This window comes from Epinephelus fuscoguttatus, linkage group LG15 (genome assembly GCF_011397635.1).
Source record: "Epinephelus fuscoguttatus linkage group LG15, E.fuscoguttatus.final_Chr_v1".
Classification (NCBI taxonomy): Eukaryota; Metazoa; Chordata; class Actinopteri; order Perciformes; family Serranidae; genus Epinephelus; species Epinephelus fuscoguttatus.
The window spans coordinates 34,851,869-34,873,413 of NC_064766.1; the positions used below are offsets into that span (position 1 = coordinate 34,851,869).

Below are 21,545 nucleotides of genomic sequence, written 5' to 3' on the forward strand. Positions count from 1 at the left end.
CAAAGGGAACCAAATCAGACTTGCAAAGCAGTGGGACTGTGCACTCACTTGGGCAGCTCCAGTGTGATGACTCCCTTGGGCTCAGCTTCTATGCTCTTTCCCCAAAACTTGAGTTTGGGGTAGATGGAGCCATGGAAGACAAAATCCTCATTGAGGCCCTCAGCGTGAAAGGCACTGACTGGAGGGTGATGGCTTACTTGCTCCGACAGCCACTTAAAGCCCAAATCTTCTCTGATGGAGAAAAGAACAACATGTTTTGTGTACAGGTTTGCTCGTGAAACATTTGTGCATTTAAGGTGCTGATGAGTCCGCTGTTTTACCTGATGAGCTCATAGGTCTCCCCCAGTAGTGGGTTGAAGGGTTTCCCAGTCCTCTCCCACTGTGATGCTACAGCTGACACAGCAAATGCTGCAACACACTACAGAGCATCGACTCATTATAACCAAGTACAGGAACTTTTTCAATATTTGATAATGATAGAGTCCTAAAATAGCTGCTGTTTTATTCAAAAAGACAGTGGTGTATAATTTTATGGAAGACTATGAAGGAACTCTACCGTAGTATTTGATTCGACGCAAATAAATAATGTAACCTGACATGAGATCAAACAAATGAGATATCACCATTAGATTTAGCTTTGTGTCTTTTTTTAAGAAAGTAAACTTGGGCATTGTGTTACCTTCATCCTCTCGACAGAGTCTGTTGTAGCATTGGCCTGCTGGATGAGGTAGGTGTGCTCCATGTATTCCGTTAACCGCTGGAGAAAACTCAGAGGCTCATTAAATATCACAGGCATGGCAATCTTTGACAGCTCCTGAAAGAGATGTTGGAGAAGATACAAGAAACTGTGAGGACACAAACTACTGGGGGATGGATTGTGTGTATCTCTACTCATTAGGTACAGCTCTAAAATCTAACACAACTCAACAGAGCTACATCTCATCTTTGTAAAGCACACATATGTGGTAATAAATCAATGACACGTTTCTATACAGTTAAAGTTCCCATGAAACGGCGAGCAGAGTACTGTGTGTTTTCTGTAAAGACAGGAAGTGATGGAGGGACCTGTCTCAGTGGCTGACGGTAATATTGAGGCCAATCTGATGTCACATGCAAACAGAGGTGTCTAAGCCAGAATGGCGACAGCAAATGCCAGCTGCGCGAACAGTGCAAACATGATTACAGTGCTGACAGAGCTAACAATGCTAATGGGGGCTAGTGCACACCAACCAGGACGCAATTTTTTTCTGCCTTTCGCTGCCTCTGACTGGCTTACCCTGATATTTTTACACTAACCAATCCAACTTCCTATGCCTAACCCTAACCACCCTAACCAACGAAGGCAACGAGTACTAGCCAGTCAGAGGAAGAGTAGGGCAGGTAATGCCTTTGCCATCCTAGGAAAAAGAAATTAGGCACTCAGGCAACCGAAAGAGCTAAAATCAGTGTTGAGTGTAACTATTTACAGTAGTTAAAATATGAAATAAATGTAATTGTAATCAGTTACAGTTTCTGAGAAAAAAGTATGTGATTACATAACAATTACACATCAAAATGTTGGTGATTACAGTGGGTAACATTTGTCTATATTCGTCTATATGGAGAGTATTACATTACTTACTACATTTTTAACAGGGTAACTTGTAATCTTTAACATGTTACATTTCATCAGTAACCTTCCCAACACTGTTTAAAATAATACCTAGATACCACATGCCAAGATGGCGCCTTTGCATTCTGATGTAGTTGCTCAACTGCTGCATTTGCCAAAAAAAGTGTTTAGGTTCCCGGTTTAATTCCACGGTATGTGGCCAACTGAATATGCACAGTGATGTGTCTGCTGCTGGCCCCACCCCTGAGTTCCTGCTCAGCTCATAGACGTTACACTATGATGACATCACAGATTTTTCTTTTCTTGGGGTCAGGAAAGTTTTATAAATATAAAATCTCCATGGATCAAAAATTCATAATAGGAAAAAAAACATAATCAACCTTGTTTGCAGTTCGAGGTGTCCTGTTGAGTTTTAGAGAAGTCTGTTTTATAAAGGTGGCCTATGGAGAAAATGCTTTTTGGCCACAGGGGATTTTTTTTCTGCTGAAATACCGCAAGTGGCCTCTGGCAAAAATTGGCTACACGGCTCATCTGCTTTCCTGGGGACCTGGGGCTGAGGGATGGGGGACTGGAGAGAGGCCTCTTCCAGCTAACAACGTGAATGGCAGTTCACTCACACTCATCAGGGCAACCTAGGGGGGCCTTGAGAGAGGGTGGTACATACACTTCTGTGACGCCACCGTCCCACCACTACAGGTTGAGATGCCGTTATCAGTGGTAACTCCGAGAGTTTGCACAACCAAAATGATGACCAACTCGACTGCGAGCTAGTTTGTAGGTCCTGTGCGCCGAACAGTTACTGGCAGAATTTATAGTCACGGGGGAGTGATGTAACAATTCCAGAAAGCGTTTTAGTTGGACACAAAAATATTATTCGTCCCCGAGTGCAGGATGAGACATTAACATCTTTCATTGTTTCAGGAAATAAAATGAAAAAACTAAAATACCATTGTCATTGTTGGTCCAGAAACTAGCGCATAGGTGATGATCAGTACAAGACATGGTAAAGAAAAAAATATCTTTCTCTCAATTTTTGTCATCTTTAAATAGAATAATATCATAATTTACAAATTAATGTTTTACTTGGGTGTTTGAGATATGGATTCAATGTTTTGGTGGTGTTGCACACTGACTCCATTCTGTCTATTCTAACATTCATCTGTTTAATCTGCAACAATATTTGGCCTGACATGCACACAAACATAATGCTGTGGTTTACAATTAAAAAAAATAGATGAGGTGGAGAAAAGACATTAAGATAATTAACATAATTGAACAACCACATGACTTCACTCTTCAATGCACCTTATGGATACCCCACGTGTGACTGTATATCTTTCTGCCCGCTCAAGTGCGTATGCATGAATCATTAGCCAAATTTAATTGGGGAATAAAACATTAATAGACATTATTAAATGTAATTAAATCCACACAGGGCTGAGTGAGGACTGAGATCCCTCAGGACTCAAAGACACTGATACTAATGACTATATTCCTCAAGCCACGAGTTAAGGAGGAAGTACAAAAACTAATTCATCCCAATTACCTAACTTTTGGTCTTTATTCAGCAGGAATGCTTCAAAACGATAACTCAAGTCAGCATTTAGCTTCTCCAAACAGTAAATCGAAGCACACTAAAAGGATGCGTGTGAGGAGAATAGTCTGTTCTCACCATGCCAATGCATTTTTTCAGGATACTCCAGATGCTGACATCATTCCTGGAGAACATGGGAGCCGGTAAAGATGTTCTGTGGGGCAGCAGTATAGAGAGAGAGAAACACAGTCAGTGAGGAGAATTTATATTAGTGCAATGACATCAAACTACATGTAAATATAATATATTTTAAACTTCATCAATGGGAAATCACTCGATTGTTTATTTTGTGTCTGGTTTTCAATGTACAGCAGGCAAACACTGATGCCTGAGGGCATGACACCTGCTCTCGTAAACACTCAAAATGATTTACAGCTGTAATATGGCACTGAGCACAAACCTAATACCTACAAGTAAAGCTGGACAATATGTGTGACCAAATATCTCAAAATTGATATTGCAATGACACTGTGGGACTGACTACTGGTGCTTTTACAAGATATTTAAACAATTAGATGTTTGATAAATAATTTGACTAGGTGGATTAAGGCAAATAATTCTGAAACTTGCATCACTATCTTGTAATGCAACCATCCAAACTCTAAGACAATATCTAGTCTCATATCACAATACTGATATAATACTGATATATTGCCCAGCTTCACCTACAAGTACAGGAAAACCACACATTAAAACCTTTATGTTGCCTACTGCTTGCTGAGAGCTTGTACCATTTAAAAGCTGCGGAACAGACAACATAGCTTGAACCACCATTTGGAAACAAAGTCATCTGACACCTGTAAGCTAATGAGCTTTCAGCTTGTCTGGTCAGGCCTCATGCAATACCAATGAATGGATGTACAACTCAACTTCACTGAATTTTGACTGGACTTTAACTTTTAACCTTTGCTGCTAAATCTGGTGTGTTTTGAGGCCAACTTCACCTTCCAGCCTCGCCAACAGCAGCAGTGTGGACTGTGACAGGTATGCCGGCAGAAGGCAGATGGTGTCCTTGTTTAAAATTGAGTGCTGAAGCAACTACACAAATAAAAGCCATTACTTCAGCTAAATAAACAGAGAGGTAGGAGGCGAGGGGGGGGGGGGGGGGGGGGTTTGCTCCATCTGTAGGATGAGCAGCGTAGTGATGCATGGCACACTACATTTCTGGCCTAGTTTGTGCTCCATCAGGCTCAGCCCCAAAATTAATTTTCACACAAAGGATGTCTTTCACTGGACTGAAACGTGATAACAGGCAATATATAAATGTTATATTGATATCGTGATATGAGACTAGATATCATCTTAGATTTTAGATATCGTATGCGTTGTTTCCCTGGTTTTAAAGGCTACTTTAAAGTTATGTCATTTTCTGGACTTACCAGACTGTTCTAGCTGTTCTAATATTTTATTTGTATCTGTTATACTACTGTGAATGTCTGAAGATTCATGGGACTTGTAGTTGTTGGGCACAAAAGTCACACTTTAGAAGAAATGCTCCAATTTTAACGACAAAGTTCATCCATTTAGCTTAAAATATGGAAAGAAATCCTCATTTCAAACACTTTTTTCCAAAATACAAACTGCACTGTTCAGAAATGATACTGAAACACAAGCTAAATCGATACCTTTAAGCATGTTGTTCTTGCAGCCAACACACCAGAGACTTCATGGTATGGAGCAGTTACAGAAATGTAGAGTCAGAGGAATGTTAAACAACTAGACTGAGGCTCATCTACAGGCAACCACGGACAGACGTATCTTTGAATGACAGGAGTAATTCCAAATAAACAGACACCTCATAAATCTTTAATGCACCACACACACACACACACACACACACACACACACACACACACACACGCACGCACACGAGCCTACACATATGCACACAGAGCTAGCCAGTCAGCCAGTCCCCTTTCCTCCAACTCATACTTTGAGCCAGCACATGCTGAATTATTCATGGATCACTTGTTGGATTAAGGAAGAGAAGCCGAGCCAGAATCGGCATCCACGGAAATTAAAGAGATTTTCAAGTCTTCACAATAATAATAATAATAATAAAAAAAAATCCCTCACAAACACAGAGTGCTACGTTGATTATTCGCTTGGAGACTTGGATCTTTCAGGGAAAACAAAACAGGCTATTCTCTATGGATTGGGTGCTCAAACAAAAAACACCTGACTACAGATACAAACCGGAGTGGAAAGGTGGTATCCGATTACACCAATGCTGCCTTCACTGGCCTATCCTCTTGCTGATTGAGGTCTGTAAACTGTCATCAGGCACCAACACTGATATCTATTTTAGTTGCTCAGCAATGTAAAGCTAAATACTACTGAATTCTGCAACCAGCTGTGATAATTATCATAAATGTATCCGTGCACATGATAAACAGTGAATAGGTTGTCTGACGAGCACTCAGTGTAGCTGACATTACATTTCCACTCGTCCCTTTTACATCGTTTAAGCCAGTAAACAAGCATGACATCATAACTGGAGCATGTCCCACCTGTGCTTCTTGACTCCATTGTGCTGGGCGGGTTGGTTGCCATGGTTACCTTCCCCTGACATTCCGGCAGGCCCCCTGAGTGCACTGGGATGGCGGAGGCTGCTGAGAAGGGGGGTGTCTCTCCCCTCGTCCTCTTCACAGGAGTGACTGGCCACGGACAGGAAGCCGCTCACCGAGAGCTCCGACTCCGACTCTGTGGGATGATGAGAGGGGGCAGATGCCAGGTCATGCCAAACGCTCGCACACGCATGCACATACGGGTTCGAGTGGCCAGGCTCAGAACGCTGCAGCCTGAAGAGCGCACTGTCCGCAAATAAGCACTCGTGCTCGAGTTCCTCTCCCACTTCCCCCTCCCTGCTGCCTGCCAAACCCCACCTGAGGATTGTGTTCCACTGAGAGGCCACACAGAGGCTTCATTTCCTCTAACAATGTTTGCTCTGTGCTCACTGGATGCTACTCCTCCCCTGTCAGTGACCATACAAGTACTGTCACATACTGTTCACAACAGGATTGGAGAATAGTGTGTGTACAGTATGGCACTAGCTATATGCGAGTCACTAAAGCTCGCTTTCACTTGCATCCTGAAAAATGCATCACATGTAGAGTTTTCACGGCGGCAGCAGATACAACATGGCTTCATAAACATCTTCTGCACAAACAAAAACACGTGATTGGGTTTTACACTCTCACCTCGGCATGTTAAAAGTCTCATGTATATGTGGAGCACAGTTTAGAGTCTGCGGGCAGAGTGTCTCTAGCTGGTAGATAACTCAGGGCTATCTATGAATTATGCAGTGATTCCTGAGACAGATTGGCCCATAGTGCGCAAACATGTTGTAGAAGGAAGTCTTGTGTAAATCACAATAGTGAAGCTTTTGGCTACACAGAGAAGCAAACTTTGTACGACTCAATTAACCACAGACATGTTGCTGATGGATGCCTGTATGTTATCAACGTACAGAGCAGTGAACACTGTCAAATAATTTAGTTCAACTACTGATCAATTGTACTTGAAGCAGTAACAACATCAGGCTGATCACTATCCCATTACCCTTCAGTATAAGACAAGAAGACATTGGCAGCACTGTCTGCGCAATCTCAGAGACAGACAGAGAGCCAAAGGAGTGTCACCATGTATACACACACACCCGCTCACACACAAACACACACAGAGTAAAGCTGTATTTTTTAACCATGCTAATTATTCTATCACTGAAGTGAGAACTGGAAACTGTGAAGCAGTTACATATCAGGATAACATGCAGTGCTGGAGGCGTTTGTTCCGACACAAATAAGTTAATAAAGGTTACAATTGTTCTGAAGTCGCCCTGTAGGGCTTTCTTGCAAACAATCAAAGTTATGTTTACATTCATTGTTGCTGGAGATACATTGTTTATCCCTGAGGCCCGCGAACTTGTTAAATGCCTTCCTCATACACCATTTGGAACGACGATGTTTTAATGTTTAACACTGTGTGTTGTTTACATCCATGTTTGCAAGCTTGTACTTCCTTTTTCCTGCCCCGCTTCTTTGCACTTTACTGCCAAACTATCGAGTGTTGTCATAATAGTGTGAAACCAACAGCGGGAATGTGTAAAGCTTTGCCGGTATACTCGTGCATATGGACGATGCAAACAAAGCTAGAAGCAATGCTCCATAGTGCTACCAGAGGGCAAAAACTCTACGATACATTTAAGAAACTCAGCATACAGCTCAATGAACAATCCATTTAAAAGCTAACCGATGTTTTTCAACCTGGACCCTGTTTTCCCACGTTTTTGTGTCTAAGAGACTAATGGAGACAACAATTTTTGAAAATGGTTGTGAGAGCACTGCAGCTGGTCGAGGCAAAACAGACTGCAGTGTAACATTAATGGGCAATTGTACATCGTCAGTTTACATCCACTGTAAGTGCTTGTTTTTGCCACTGACAGGCTCAGATTATTATTCTAAGTGTCTGACAGCCAGTGGTGGACAGTAAAGTAAATTTACTTGAGTACTGTACTTAAGTACATTTTTGAGTATCTGTACTTTACTTGAGTATTACTTTTGGGGGATATTTTTACTTTTACTCCACTACATTTGAAGGACAAATATTGTACTTTTTACTCCACTACATTTGATGCTCTCGTTACTCGCTACTTTTGCCCTTATGTCACCTGATGAATTTTCCTTCCTTTCTTTCTTTCTTTTTTTTTTTGCTAAATTCTGATACCAAAGAAAATAAACTGTTTCTGCTGATTTGTGAATGGTTTGTCTTAGCCGTATTGCTGTACCTGTACTACGTCATGCTTAAAATGAAACTTAACTTTGGCGGTTCACATCCACATCATGCGATAGCGGTGTCGATGGCTTCCGCAGCAATGGAGGAAGAAACCGACGGAGAAACTGTCCCCGGCCCCGAGCATCCGTGGCCGTATCTCAAGCCCATGTTCGAGGTTTTCGATACGAAGAATGATTCGTATCAGTTCAGGCTTTTTTTTTGTTATTACAAGCAAAAAAAAAAATCTTGCTCCACTGGCAGATTCTTCTACTTATAAAATTTGCTTGAAACAATATGAAAATTGTCTAAAAACAAGTTACTTTTTAGGTGATGTGTCTTATTTTAAGTGTAGTGAGATTTGTTTTGACTAGAAATGAGACATTTTGACTAGAAATTAGACAAATATTCTTGGTAAGATTTTGAGTTTTTGCAGCGTATACTTCATGATGTGTTCAAATGTAACTACAAGAAAAGGAAATTTTGGTTTTTGTGAGAAAAACACAGTTGGGGAGTGAAATTTGTTTTCTTGGCAATATGAAGCAATTTCATTTGATGATGAATGCAGCTGAGTTTGTGCTCTGAGGCTTCTTGCCTTTATTTGTTTATTTTTGAGCCATAAACATTTCTGTAGCAGAATCGCGTCAGAATGACAATAAAGCTGCTTTCCTTTCCTGTATTTCCTGAGATTTTTTTTAAGTAGGCTACTTTTACTTAAGTCATTTTTTAAGCAAATACTTTAGTACTTTTACTTAAATAATATTTTGACTAAGCTACTTTTACTTGCATTGGAGTAATATTTTACAAGAAGTATCTGTACTTTTACTCAAGTAGTGAAGTTGTGTACTCTGTCCACCTCTGCTGACAGCATTATGGAAAGGGCCCTACAGAGATAGATTTTTTTTTTGTCAAAAAGTAAGGGTTTGGTTCAGTTCAGTTCAATTAAACTCAAGTTCGTTTGCCCCCTAAGTGCAGTTCATTTGGGCACGTGTGAACACAGCAATTGCCCTCAGATGTGCACCAAAACAACTGAACCAAGACCATCTTGAAGAGGTGGTCTTGGTCTGGCTGTAAACAAACTGGTGCAGTTCGAACGTGTTCCCACCTCGATCTGAACCAACTGCAGTCACATGACACATTGTTTGGGTTAAACATGAGCATGTTACAGTCCTGGAGGATTATTAATGTGCACCTCCTCCTGTACTGCCTTAATATGCACATTCAGCACATCCAATGCATCAAAACATTGTTTTCTAGTTGGAGCCGCGCCTCGTTTTCAAACTGTATGGTTTGACTAAAATGAACAATGACAGCAATATAGTCCACGATGAGCAGCGCTAAAATCAACCTGCGTAGTTGTCCCTCCATTGTGACATTAGAAAGTGTCACATTTATCTTGCAAGTGTACTCCTCTTCAACATTTTGTTTACTTCCTGGATTTTTCCCACATGGAAATTCTGACCAATCAAGAGCAGCTTTCTCGCAGAAGGCATTTGATCTGGTCCATAAATGCTGCCGTGAGAACACGAACCAACTCTAGATAATTATGCAACAAAATTATTCCCTGATTCAGACCAAAGGAGACAACTCTAGGTCTGAAAGTACCCTTAGATCCTTTTTTGTTTAACCAGAAACAGCCAAGAAACCACCATCACCAAACCCACCGGACTCCATTTTACCAGTGTAAAACATACTTCATTTAAAGTAAACAAAATCCCAATCTCCCATCCCATCTCAATACTAGATCAATTTTGAAAAGTCTTGTTCCCATTAGTCACTTAGGCACAAAAACATGGTAAAATAGGATCCAGGTTGAAAAATATCAAAGTTACCTTTAAACTCAATATTACTTTAAGTGCAACATCAGTAAAAGTAGGAAGAAAAGGCTTCAGATGATGCTTGAGATTAAATTCATCTAATTGATGACCTAGCCACGACACGTTATGAGGAACAATGTGTAGTTCACTGATCTGCTGTAACCGCTGTAGGATTTTAACTTCTTGATTACTTCACTAACTGTCCCCCTTGAGGCTGCTGACCTGACAAAGCATCATAGAAGTCGTCTCCAGTGAGGGTACTGAGGGTAGACGACCTCCTAATCTTACACAGGGACTGCTTGAGGTCGTGGTGTTCAGTTGCCAATGTCTGCAGAGCCTCTGTCAGAGCTTTGTTCTTCTCCACCTCCTGCTCTAACTTCAGGCTCCACACCTGCAAACACAGGACCACCACAGAAATAAAACACACACTCGAGACAAAGTAAAGTAAATAAAAGAATATGCTCATGTACTTTGATCCAATGTACAGACAGAATGGAAAATCTGGCAAATTTGAGATTTACTGATGGTTTGACTGATACGAAGGTATTGATCTGCTTCTGCAGCTGCCACAGTGTGTGTGTCTTTGTGGTTCTGATGGCAGGTCATTGTTCTAACCCTGCCCACATATCTGGTTTCCTCCAGTCGGAACCAAACACCCCAGTCTTTGACAGCTCTGTAGCCCAGGATTGAGTGTCTCTACAGGGCAACCTGAGCCAGGCCACTGTGGAACAGACCAGATCAGTGTTTCCTATTGTCTAACGCTGTCTTTGTGCGTCATTTACTGACCAAAAAGAAGACAGGCAACTTCACAAAAATCCACAGATGCTAACAAAAATAACGTGGAATAAGATAATGGCCATCTTTCTTAAAAAATGAAAACTATCATATAACTTTTATGAATTTAATGCATTTTCAGAAATTATAAGCGGACAAGAAAAATCATTCACTATCACAAAGCAAACAAAGTGCACTGAGGAAAATAATGCTGCTCATAAAAATGGAGCATAGCCTCCCCTGTTAAAAACCCTTCCAGAGTCACCTTGAGGAAGGCAGCCGAGAGAAACAGGAGCTTGTAAATCACACTGTAAATCTGAGACTGCAAAGCAGGACCATCGTCTTCTACTGAAGAAGAAAAGTTCATCCTCATCTCTGATACTGCCTGAAGTGTTATCAGCTGTGTGCACAGCCATGCACAAAGAAACACCTGTCAACGCATCTGCTGATGTGCTCAAGGTTGGTTATAAATTGTGCATGTGTATCTGTGACCCATCAACTTCCCTTTTAGATGTGTGGCTATAACCATCATGGGGACAATGTTTTAGTGATCGCCATGGAGATTTTGTGTGATCAACAAGGTCAAAAACACAATTTCACTGATGTGAAACACATGTCTGTGTCTAGTTCTCATTTTGACATGACTTCTTAAAAACACAACATGTATAAACACTCCTGGCCACTTTATTAGGTACACCCTTCCTTCAGAACTCCTTTAATTCTTTGTGTCATAGATTCAACAAGGTGCTGGAAACATTCCTCAGAGATTTTGGTCCATATTGACATGATGACATCACACAATTGCTGCAGATCTGTCGGCTGCACATCCATGATGAGTCTCCCGTTCCACCACATCCCAAAGGTGCTCTATTGGACTGAGATCTGGTGACTGTGGAGGCCATTGGAGTACAGTGAACTCATTGTCATGTTCAAGAAACCAGTTTGAGATGATCTGAGCTTTGTGACATGGTGCGTTATCCTGCTGGAAGTAGCCATCAGCAGATGGGTACACTGTGGTCATAAAGGGATGGACACGCTCAGCAACAATACTCAGGTAGGCTGTGGTGTTTAAACCATGCTCAGTTGGTACTAAGAAAATCTCCCCCACACCATTACACCACCACCAGCAGCAGCCTGAACTGTTGATACAAGGCAGGATGGATCCATGACACCAAATTCTGACCCTACCATCTGAATGTGGCAGCAGAAATCCAGACTCATCAGACCAGGCAACGTTTTTCCAATCTTCTATTGTCCAGTTTTGGTGAGCCTGTGTGAACTGTAGCCTCAGTTTCCTGTTGTTAGCTGACAGGAGTGGCACCTGGTGTGGTCTTCTGCTGCTGTAGCCCATCTGCTTCAAGGTTGGACAAGGTGTTGTTGGTTCAGAGATGGTCTTCTGCAGACCTTGGTTGGAACCAGTGGTTATTTGAGTTACTGTTGCCTTGAACCAGTCTGACCATTCTCCTGACCTCTGGCATCAACAACCATGCCACATTCAAAGTCACTTAAATCACCTTTCTTCCTCATTCTGATGCTCAGTTTAAACTTCAGCAGGTCGTCTTGACCATGTCTACATGCCTAAATGCATTGAGTTGCCGCCACATGATTGGCTGATTAGCCATTTGCCTTAATAAGCAGTTGAACAGGTGTACCTAATAAAGTGGTGGTGAGTGTATGAATACAAAGTATGTAGATAATGACCCTGAGTTACTGTCAGCAGCTCCAACATTACTCCAGGAACATAAACTGCTTCCGACTCGTGTGTGGTGGAGACCAGCCACACGTGATGAATGAGGCAGTGAGAGCCCTGAGTGACACATTCACCACTTTGCTGATTGTTTTTGTTCTGATCAGCAAACTTCAAGGCTGCTGATACGGCCTTTGGTAATAAATATTGATCCATTCCAATCCACGCATAATCGATTGGAGCACCCTAATACCAGCTATGGGTTTATTATGTAAAAACATTACCGAAATACATAATGTAAACCTCATTTCTCTTGTGCCCAAGACTTTGACTCGATAAAACTGACTCATGTGCAATGAAATGCAGATCCTACCTCTGCAACAGAGAGCGATAAAACACCTCTGGTGGGAACATTTCACGCTACATTAAGTTTATCAGAACTGAAGCATTCATGACCTTGCTATACTACAGATCATCACATTTACACCAATACAACAAAAAACAATGTAACCAAATACCCACAATCACACTGAAGTTATCCACGTGCACTTTATATAGACCTGTATCCATGTGTGCTTGAAGATACACCTGGACTTGACTGTGACAGACGCTAAGAAGCAGCTTCTTTCACACAAAGTTCAACAGCTGCCTGGCACCCACAGTCAAAGACAAACTAACACCTTCACTCTCAATGTGTCATCGCACTTACTGTGCTGTATGTTCAGCCCCGACATGTTCTGTATGGAAACCGTGGAAACCACTGACAGTCATTACGTCTATCTCGGTCAGATTGATCTTTATAAGGGGACTTTTTTTCTCACGCATATTACCATGGTAATGAAACAAACAGCTTCACTATTTAATAAATTTTACTGACTGTTTAAAAACACAGTATTCAGCTCTTTTTTAAATGACTGTACTATGTATAATTGAAATACACAATTATACATAGTACAGTAATGTATATAAAATATTACTGTTTACTGTAGTTCAAATTGTGATTTGGCTATAGCCATGACTGTTCTTCATTTGAGTGTCAATTAATCAACTCCAGTGAAATACAATCCTGTCAGCTCCTTCAGCTTGTGCATTGCAATTTGGCCCTTTTTGCCTCCTGTTAAATTGTAGGCTGCTGCTTTATAGTCGTCCATGTTTCCAGATGGTTCTGGTAATCCATGGTTTCTGCTGTGAAATGCTTTCACTGTAGTTTTGGGCACAGTTTCTTTGTTTGTTTTACACATAACTCCACCACAGACTCTGTGAATTCATTGATGTTATCTGTGACATCCTGAAATGTGCTCTAGACTCTTATTAACACCATCGCTCACGTCACTGGGGGTATGCGTCGCCCAGTTTGTTTCCATATCTTGACCTTAGCAAGATGGCTGCATGCCATGGCCGCTCATGTGGAACACAGTATCTGCATGTTTACACAAGTTAAACCTGAAGAACACCAAGTTCCACTGTGGCATCTCATTGGCTCGTTTTTGGCAGTTTTTCCATAAGTTTTAACGAGACTATGTTTCTCACTGAGAACATTCTCCATGTGCACTTAGCACACGATTAGTCGCCTAATCAATGACTAATCGACTATTAAAATAATCGGTGACTATTTTAGTAGTCGACTAATTGGTTTGAGTCTTTTTTCAAAGAAACATACTATAAAAGTCCCCCAAAATACTCTTACTGCAGCTTCTTACGTTCAAATATTGGCAGCTTTACACACTCTCATGAGTATGAAACGAGACATTAGATGACATCATTTTGGGGTTTGGGAGAGACAGTCAGAAATTTTTCAACATTTTAACACATTTTTCGATAAAATGATTAGTCGACTAATCGAAGAAATAATCGACAATTAAAATAATCGGTAGTTGCAGCCCTACTCAGCACCAGCCTCAGGTAGCCAGCTGGAAGTACACCGGTTACCGTGAGGCAAATATCATGGGAGTAAAGTTTAAAAAAAAAATCAGAATTACCATAGTTTTAAATTTATTTTCCATATTTTGTCAGGTATGAAAATACCCAAAATGAACACTGCAAACAGACTACTTACTATAAGCAAATTCTCTAAGCAGCACTTGTAAAGGAATGACTCTGTCCCAAGCTTTTTAACCATAGAAGCAGCTGATCACTGTAACCGTGATCACTAGTAGTTTCCAGTGTATAGTATTGTTGTAAATCAGTGATGTTCAATTCTTATTTAAAAAACTCAGAGATCTCTATGGTTTTCCCTCCAACTTTAATATCTGTCCTTCCACACAAATACAGGAGCCCATTTCGAGGATATTAACTGGCTAAGAGAACCACTAATCTATTGAAATGCAGCATTATCCTGCTGTTGTACAATGTTTTTGCAGATCTACCGTTTTGCCAAAATGAATACGCTTCCTATCAGCAACAGCAAAAAACACACCGTGACACTGGATAATAGGACCCATTTCAAATATCAAATGTGTGCCAAAAAGGACGTCATTGAGAGGCCCTGATTAATTCAAGCCTCTTTTTAAATGTGCGGTCTAAAGTAAAAGAGCTCGCTCTTTAGGAGCCTGTTATTACCTGTCCCAGGCACTTGGCTTGAGAGCCCATCCAGGAACGATACACTTTGTTGTGTAACTATCCCAGCCAGCTCTTTCACTCTCACAGCATCCTCTCGCCTGAGCACAAACAGCGCTATTTTAAGCCCTGCTGAGGCTGTGTGCAGTAGCTGTTGCTGGAGCCTGGGAGGGAAGCTTCTCCTTGGCCAACACCCCAAAGGGTAGAGCTTTTACTTTGTTCTGAAATTTGCTTTCTCTGCTGAGGGGGAGGCAAATCTCAGGGGCACATTCATTATAGCTCCATACAGTACTGTACTATGCAATAACTGTAACTAACTGTATTTGTATATCTTACTGCACGTGACTACATGATGGCTGGGAGCTAAGCAACGGAAAAATGATTTTATTTGAGTATGACATGTGAGCAATTACACATAAATACTTCCAGGTACCCCTCTAGATAAGATAAGACTGAATATACACTTCACCCTCTATTCAGATCTCGTATGACCAGAAAGAGAAGTCAGCGCAGGGACCGACACCAACGTTAGTTTCTCCTGGGTGAGAGTCAGTGGGTCAGTTACCCATGTGGCAATGGTTGAAGAAAAGTCAAACGGTTCTCTGTGCTCTCTCCAATCCCCGAGGGTTTGAAGGACAATCTGCTTTCTTTCAAACTGTAGACAAAAAGTTATGACTACAGAGAAAAAAGGAAGCTTTGCTGCCACTCTCCTGCCTTCAGAGCAATCCAAACTGACAGACACGCTTATCTGCGTGTCACCACTAAGTGGTTTCACGCTGTAAGCCTCCATTTGTTTTCTTGACAGGTGTGGAAGTCTGCCGCCTGAGAAACACCAAGAAAGGTCGGGCTTATAAATCTGTGTCAGGTGTCTGAGAGTTAGCAGCACAAATCTTGCCACTTTAAATGCCGTGTCGTCCCCGACCAGTTAAACTCTGCCCTGCATGTACTGTGTAAATGTGACATTCACTGGCATAGTTTATTTCTGCAGCTGCTGCTGAAATGGGTCAGACCACATTTACTCCGCTGAAGGGTAACGCTGCAATTGCTATAAATCATGCTTCTCCATTTCACATCTGCCCTGACATCAAAGCACGACGACACAGCACATGACAGCTGTGTGTGATGCACTGTAAACAACGAATGTGTAACTGGCAGCGACAGAGGCATCTGTGGCAAGACAATGGGAATGTGGGATTAGAGTTAATACTGCCTAATACAGCCAATCTCAGCAGTGTAGAAAATATAATCCAGTTAGGAGCATGTAGTAGAACCAGCTTAGCATGAGACCAGTGGATGTGACATGCTTGTTAAGGCATTTCCTTCTTATTTTATTATCTGCTTGTCAGAAATTAATTTAGTGTCCATTGTTGTGACACTTGCAATGCTTCCTGGGTGATGAGGCTGCATAAAATGTTCTTAGCCTCCCTGTGATAACAGCGCCAGGTTATTCCTTGTGACAGGACGGCAGCTGTTGCCAATTGATATGAAGATGGAAATGCACACATCATTGTGTAAACATGCTGCATTTGGGCATTGTTGTGCAGTTTTATATCCAGCTGACTTCCAAAGCAGCATCTTAAGCATCTTACTGTATCTGATGGGGAATGAAATCAGCTAGTTTCACCTTATTATACAAAACCACACACATGGAGACACAGGAGTGAGTAATCTCCATATAATTATAATCTCAGTTCCTGCTTTGACAATGGTTTTACATTTTGACAGAGTGCCAATTTCACATTAATTGATAACAAGGGAGGAAAAAAAGGTAAGACTAATTTATGATCCCTCAGCTCTTAATTCAGGTGCTACATCACAGCGAAACACAAAAGCACAGCTGCTTTTAAATGGTTAATGTCTATATTAAAAGAGTAACTTAAATAATAAGTACTCAGTGTAATTTAATCTACCCCTCTTCATGCTTTTACTTTGACAGAATTCATTACAGTACGAGATGATGTCAGTAAAAAGATGTAATGAGCAGTGAAAGGCTCAGTGCCATGTCAAACATGCTCAATTTCACACTCTGAATCAAGATGATTAAATCCATAAGAATGACTTCAGCATATTAATGAATAGCTTTCCACTGTGCCGACACTTCAGACCAACCATCAAACAAATAACACTCTAAAACATCAGACTGAATCCAATCTATGCCAAACTTCAAACACTTTACGATACAGTTAGTCATCAGGGACCAGCCCACTGCAAACACAGCCGGCCGTATAGCCGGCAATAAAAAAATACTGAGATGCGAGATGATACAAGAAGTGTTTGGTTTGTACCTGTGCAGATAGTGGATGAGCGTGCCGTCACTGTCTCCTCTTTCTCCTGTGCTCGGATGCTCTGGCATGTGGAAGTGTGCCTGCGAGCGTGTGTTTTCACTGTGCGAGGGTGAATGCATGCATTTCCAGCTGAGCCTCTGAATATGCACGCGCTTCAGTTCCCTCGCTCAATGCACAGCCTCTCCCTAGAGCGGGAGTGTGTGGATCCAAGTCTAAGGGTGTCTGTGTGTCAGTGTGTGTCTACACTGATCTGCGCGCTGAATGCAGACCTAAGCATAAAAGCGGATCTTGCCTGTGTCCTTCCTACAGACGTGCCAGTGATTACCACACTGTTCTACTGCTCCCCCACCCCCAAGGGCACGGCACAGCCACTGGGACAGGTGGACAGGGACACACACGAACTTCAAACCCGATTGGTATGAGGGAGCTAACGTAAAGGGGAGGGACTTGAGGATTTTGTAATCATTCAATATAACTTATTCAGCCAATAGGAGCCCAGCACGTGGGGGAGAGTATGGGAAACAACGAGATGAAGATTCATACAGATGCTAGTCTAAAAAGAAAACTAGATTCCAAAACAAAAACATCACAACACTTTCACATTCATAAACATTACAATAATATAGTAATTATTAGAAAAACCTTTGCAAAGTTATTATAGTTCAGCTGCATTAAAGTACGTGTGAAGACTGGCATCACGGTGGATAATATAGCGACTGTACTGTGTGGTGTTTATTAGTGTACATGCTGACACAGGCTCGATTAAGATGATGAAGATGTTTCCCTACCTCCTCCTGTTTTGACAGCAGTTCGAGGCACAGTTGGAGAGCAGCGCAGGTTTCAACGGAGAGCTCACTGGTCTCTTTAGCTTTCAGTAAGAGAGGGGCAGCCAACGCTTTTACAAAAATACAGAAATCATATTTTCAGTGCACATGTACAAATTGGGCTTCAACCACCAGTTTTTTTTTAATATTGATTAATCTGATGGCTATTTTTATGATTCAGTAAGTAAGTGTACAAGAACTCATAGCAAGGTTTTGTCTGATCAACAATCCACATCCCAGAAATTTGCACACTGAAGTACAGAAGGAAACCGAAAATTCTCACATTTGACAAAACAAAAATTACGCAACTTTTCCGAGCTAAATGAACAATTACAGAGTTAGGGGTTAGGCCACTGATGTCCATTATGAGCCTGTTTACACCTGATATTAACATGTGTTTTGGTGATCTGAACACAAATGGAGAACTGAGACACATCGCCGCACACACCTGTGTCCATCATGCCTCTCCAGCTGACCACTGCTCAGATTTCACTTCTGCTTACATCACTCACTCCAGGAGGACAAAGGGCTCCATGCAGTTATTATGTCCTCACTAGCACGCTCGTTAACAGTTGTGTCTGCACAGCTGGTGATAACGCCATCAGCAGTTAAAAATGACTCTTTCCATGGGGCAAAACGACAGGTGGTCACGCAACGCTTCATCCAGCATGTCATAAAAGGGGCAAGTTATAGAGCATTGGTGCGTTGTCACAGAAATAACCACTATGTCCTTGTGCTAATGATGTGGTCCTTGTCGGGGATGCATCAAGATGCACTGGTATTTACACGACAAAAGACACGTGGTCAAATGCGTCCCAGACCACCTCAGCAGGTCGTTAAAGTGTTGAGCTCACAACTTGTATTTAGCACTATCCACTTGTGATTAAATCACCCAGGACACATGCTAATACCACATGTAAATAGGCTATTAATGTCCAAACAATGCCTACATGTGACCTCTCAATATTAGTGATGTCAGAAAAATCCATTTCCAATCAACCCATAAGAGTTATTGTGCAACCACTGGAGGGATCCCGACCCCCAAGTCGAGTACCACAGGTTTAGGATGAGGTTTATCTTTATACTTTGCAATTAATTTTCTGCCCATTGGCTAAACAACATATTTACAATTAATGAATATACCAGTGCTGATTTTTTAATCACTAGTGTAAAAGGTTAAAAGAAATGGGCATTGGATTAACCACATCAATACGTGACCAATTCCAGGACCCTTACCACAGTTCTCCTCATTCTTCACCATCGATAGAAATATTGACACTTCACTCTCCAGCTTCTGCTGGGAAGCGCTGGCTGCCTACAAGAGCACAGGACAAGAGAAATACATTGGAATCCTCCTCCCTAAACAGCACTATACCTTTCTAAAAAAGGTCTGAATTTAATCTTACCTGAAGTGCTTGTGACAGATTCCTCACTGCTTCATCACCTTCACCACCTGCATCGTTGATAATCTCTTCTTGGGTGCAGTGTCGAGTACTATAGGATGCATGTGCCTCAAAAGCATCCAACCATCTCTAAATAAACAAATACCAGAAACATTTACAATGTTGTCCACCCTCGCAGATATATTTAAGACAATCAGCTTGTTCGGGGAGGGGGTGGGGGGGACAGCAACAGCATATAAGGTGAATCTCATCTCACTTTTCTTGTTGCCACTGAATCTGTCTTTGAGGGGACCTTAAAATTATGAACAGTGTCATCAAAGCACCTGAGCATGAAGAAGCAATGATCCCACGGTTTGACCTAGAATGACAAAATGAAATTACTTACAGTCATGCATGCTGCACTAGATGTCAAACATGGCCATGTCATAGGTACAAGGTAATCACAACTGAAACTTCTAAGCACTGAGCATCCTTGGACAGTAATTTACGAGCCTCTAACCTCAGCCACCTACCATGCAGTAGGCTTGTGTCAGAGACTTACAGCCCTGTTTTCTGACACCAGCCTGCGCATCAGACCTAGAAACATAAACAGATTAGAGATAAGACAAAGGCATTTTGAGAACTTTGGTTTTCTGACATGCGTCCACAGTCAACGGAGAATCAAAAAAGGTGGACATTCTTCTTAAATCTAAGTAAGCAGGGTCCTCATTTAGTAACAGCAAAACTATGTCAACACATCTGTTAACAAACCCTTACACAACCCGGGCAGTGTAATTCAACTGTCGTTTATCCAGTTGCGTGCTCAGTACTTCCCACACGTGAATTACTGGTAAGAAGTTACAGTATAAAACACTGCCACATATGCATAGCACTTCCTGAGCACACCTGGGCACACAGGTGCAGTTGAGCTCTAGTTCAAATGCGCACACATACGCAGGTGTGCTTCTCCTCTCTTTGTGAGACTGTGAGAAGTGCATTAAATCAGGGCAGCACAGTGGTGCCTTCAGTGCTGAGTTTGCATGTCAGTGTGGGTTTTCTCGAGGTACTCCAGCTTCCTCCCTCTGTCCAAAGACATGCAGGTTGATTGGTGACTCCAAATTGCCTGTAGGTGTGAATGGGAATGTAAATCTGTCTCTATGTGTCAGCCCTGCAACAGTCTGGCAACTTGTCCAGGGTGTACCTCACCTGTCAGCCAGTGTCAGCTGGGATAGGCTCCAGCAAACCCGCGACCCCTAACAGGATAAACCGTTATAGAAAATGAAAGAATGTTTTATATCATAACGTTTCACCAAAAATGCATGTGTTTTGTTAAGTACTGAGCCTACGACTGGATAAATGAGACTTGGATCATACTCTACAGGTTGTGTGAAAGTTTGCAAACAAATGTTTTGATATAGTTTTGCTGTTGTTAAATGAGGACCCTGACTGCATAAAGAATGTTCACCTTTTATGGATTCTCCATTTACAACAAAAGCGTGTGAGAAAAGCAAAGTTTTCTTCACGAATTCAAGGTAACATGCAGTGAGTATCTGATATACAAACAGTCATTTGGTGGGTGATGTATTCCATTAAAGTTCAATTATAAACATGAACAACTCTCTTTCAAATCCAGTGTGAGTGCTTAAACTCATATTTATGATGTCTTCAAGTATAAAGTCTGAAACTGCACCATAGACAGTTGATAGTGAAAGATGCGATAGCTGACACTGAGAGCACCCAGGGGAATGTTCTAGGGTATGGGTACATTTTCTATTTCAGGACTGAGTACACTACAATAAAATAAAGCTTTTTTGGGTATAAAAAAGACAGCAAACATTCTGAAGGTCCATGAAATCAGGCTCACATTCATTGTCTATAGAGTAGCTCTAGACTATACTAGATGACATCACAAGTTTGAGACTTATCTGGTTTTGAGACAGAGTAGCTCATGTTCACAAATATTGATAGAAATTTCCAAGGCCGTGGAAATGATATATTGCAATTCTTAATTTAGGAGGTGTTCCCTTTTAAATGTGGCTTTTTTACACTGCATACGTACAGACAATACGATATTCTATACATGTACATAGTATAATTTTCAGCTTAAGAAAACTGCATACATAAAAAGTTATCTCACTGTCTGGGGTACCAGGAGAGAGTCCCATCCTCAATAACCACCCAGTGGGATCGCCATCCAAGAAAGCGTGAACTCTGTTAAAGACACATGAAGTCAACAAAAATTTA

General features: G+C 41.5%; 1 protein-coding gene across 6 annotated transcripts in view; it reads right to left on the minus strand.

The window, feature by feature from the left end:
* The window catches only part of LOC125901893 (oxysterol-binding protein-related protein 1-like), a 34,039-nt gene that overhangs the window by 6,055 nt on the left and 6,439 nt on the right, over positions 1-21,545 (minus strand). For 4 of the 6 annotated variants that reach the window (XM_049597892.1, XM_049597893.1, XM_049597894.1 and 1 more), the window contains 12 exons: positions 21,439-21,512; positions 19,835-19,898; positions 19,579-19,680; positions 19,326-19,451; positions 19,156-19,234; positions 17,884-17,990; positions 10,016-10,184; positions 5,717-5,909; positions 3,285-3,360; positions 680-814; positions 321-418; positions 49-231 (listed from right to left, as the gene is read on the minus strand). In XM_049597892.1, the coding sequence (XP_049453849.1) occupies positions 49-231; positions 321-418; positions 680-814; positions 3,285-3,360; positions 5,717-5,909; positions 10,016-10,184; positions 17,884-17,990; positions 19,156-19,234; positions 19,326-19,451; positions 19,579-19,680; positions 19,835-19,898; positions 21,439-21,512 (1,406 nt within the window). Of the gene's footprint in view, positions 1-48; positions 232-320; positions 419-679; positions 815-3,284; positions 3,361-5,716; positions 5,910-10,015; positions 10,185-17,095; positions 17,329-17,883; positions 17,991-19,155; positions 19,235-19,325; positions 19,452-19,578; positions 19,681-19,834; positions 19,899-21,421; positions 21,513-21,545 lie in introns of those variants that run through there. The other 2 variants (XM_049597896.1, XM_049597897.1) reach the window with 2 other exon arrangements.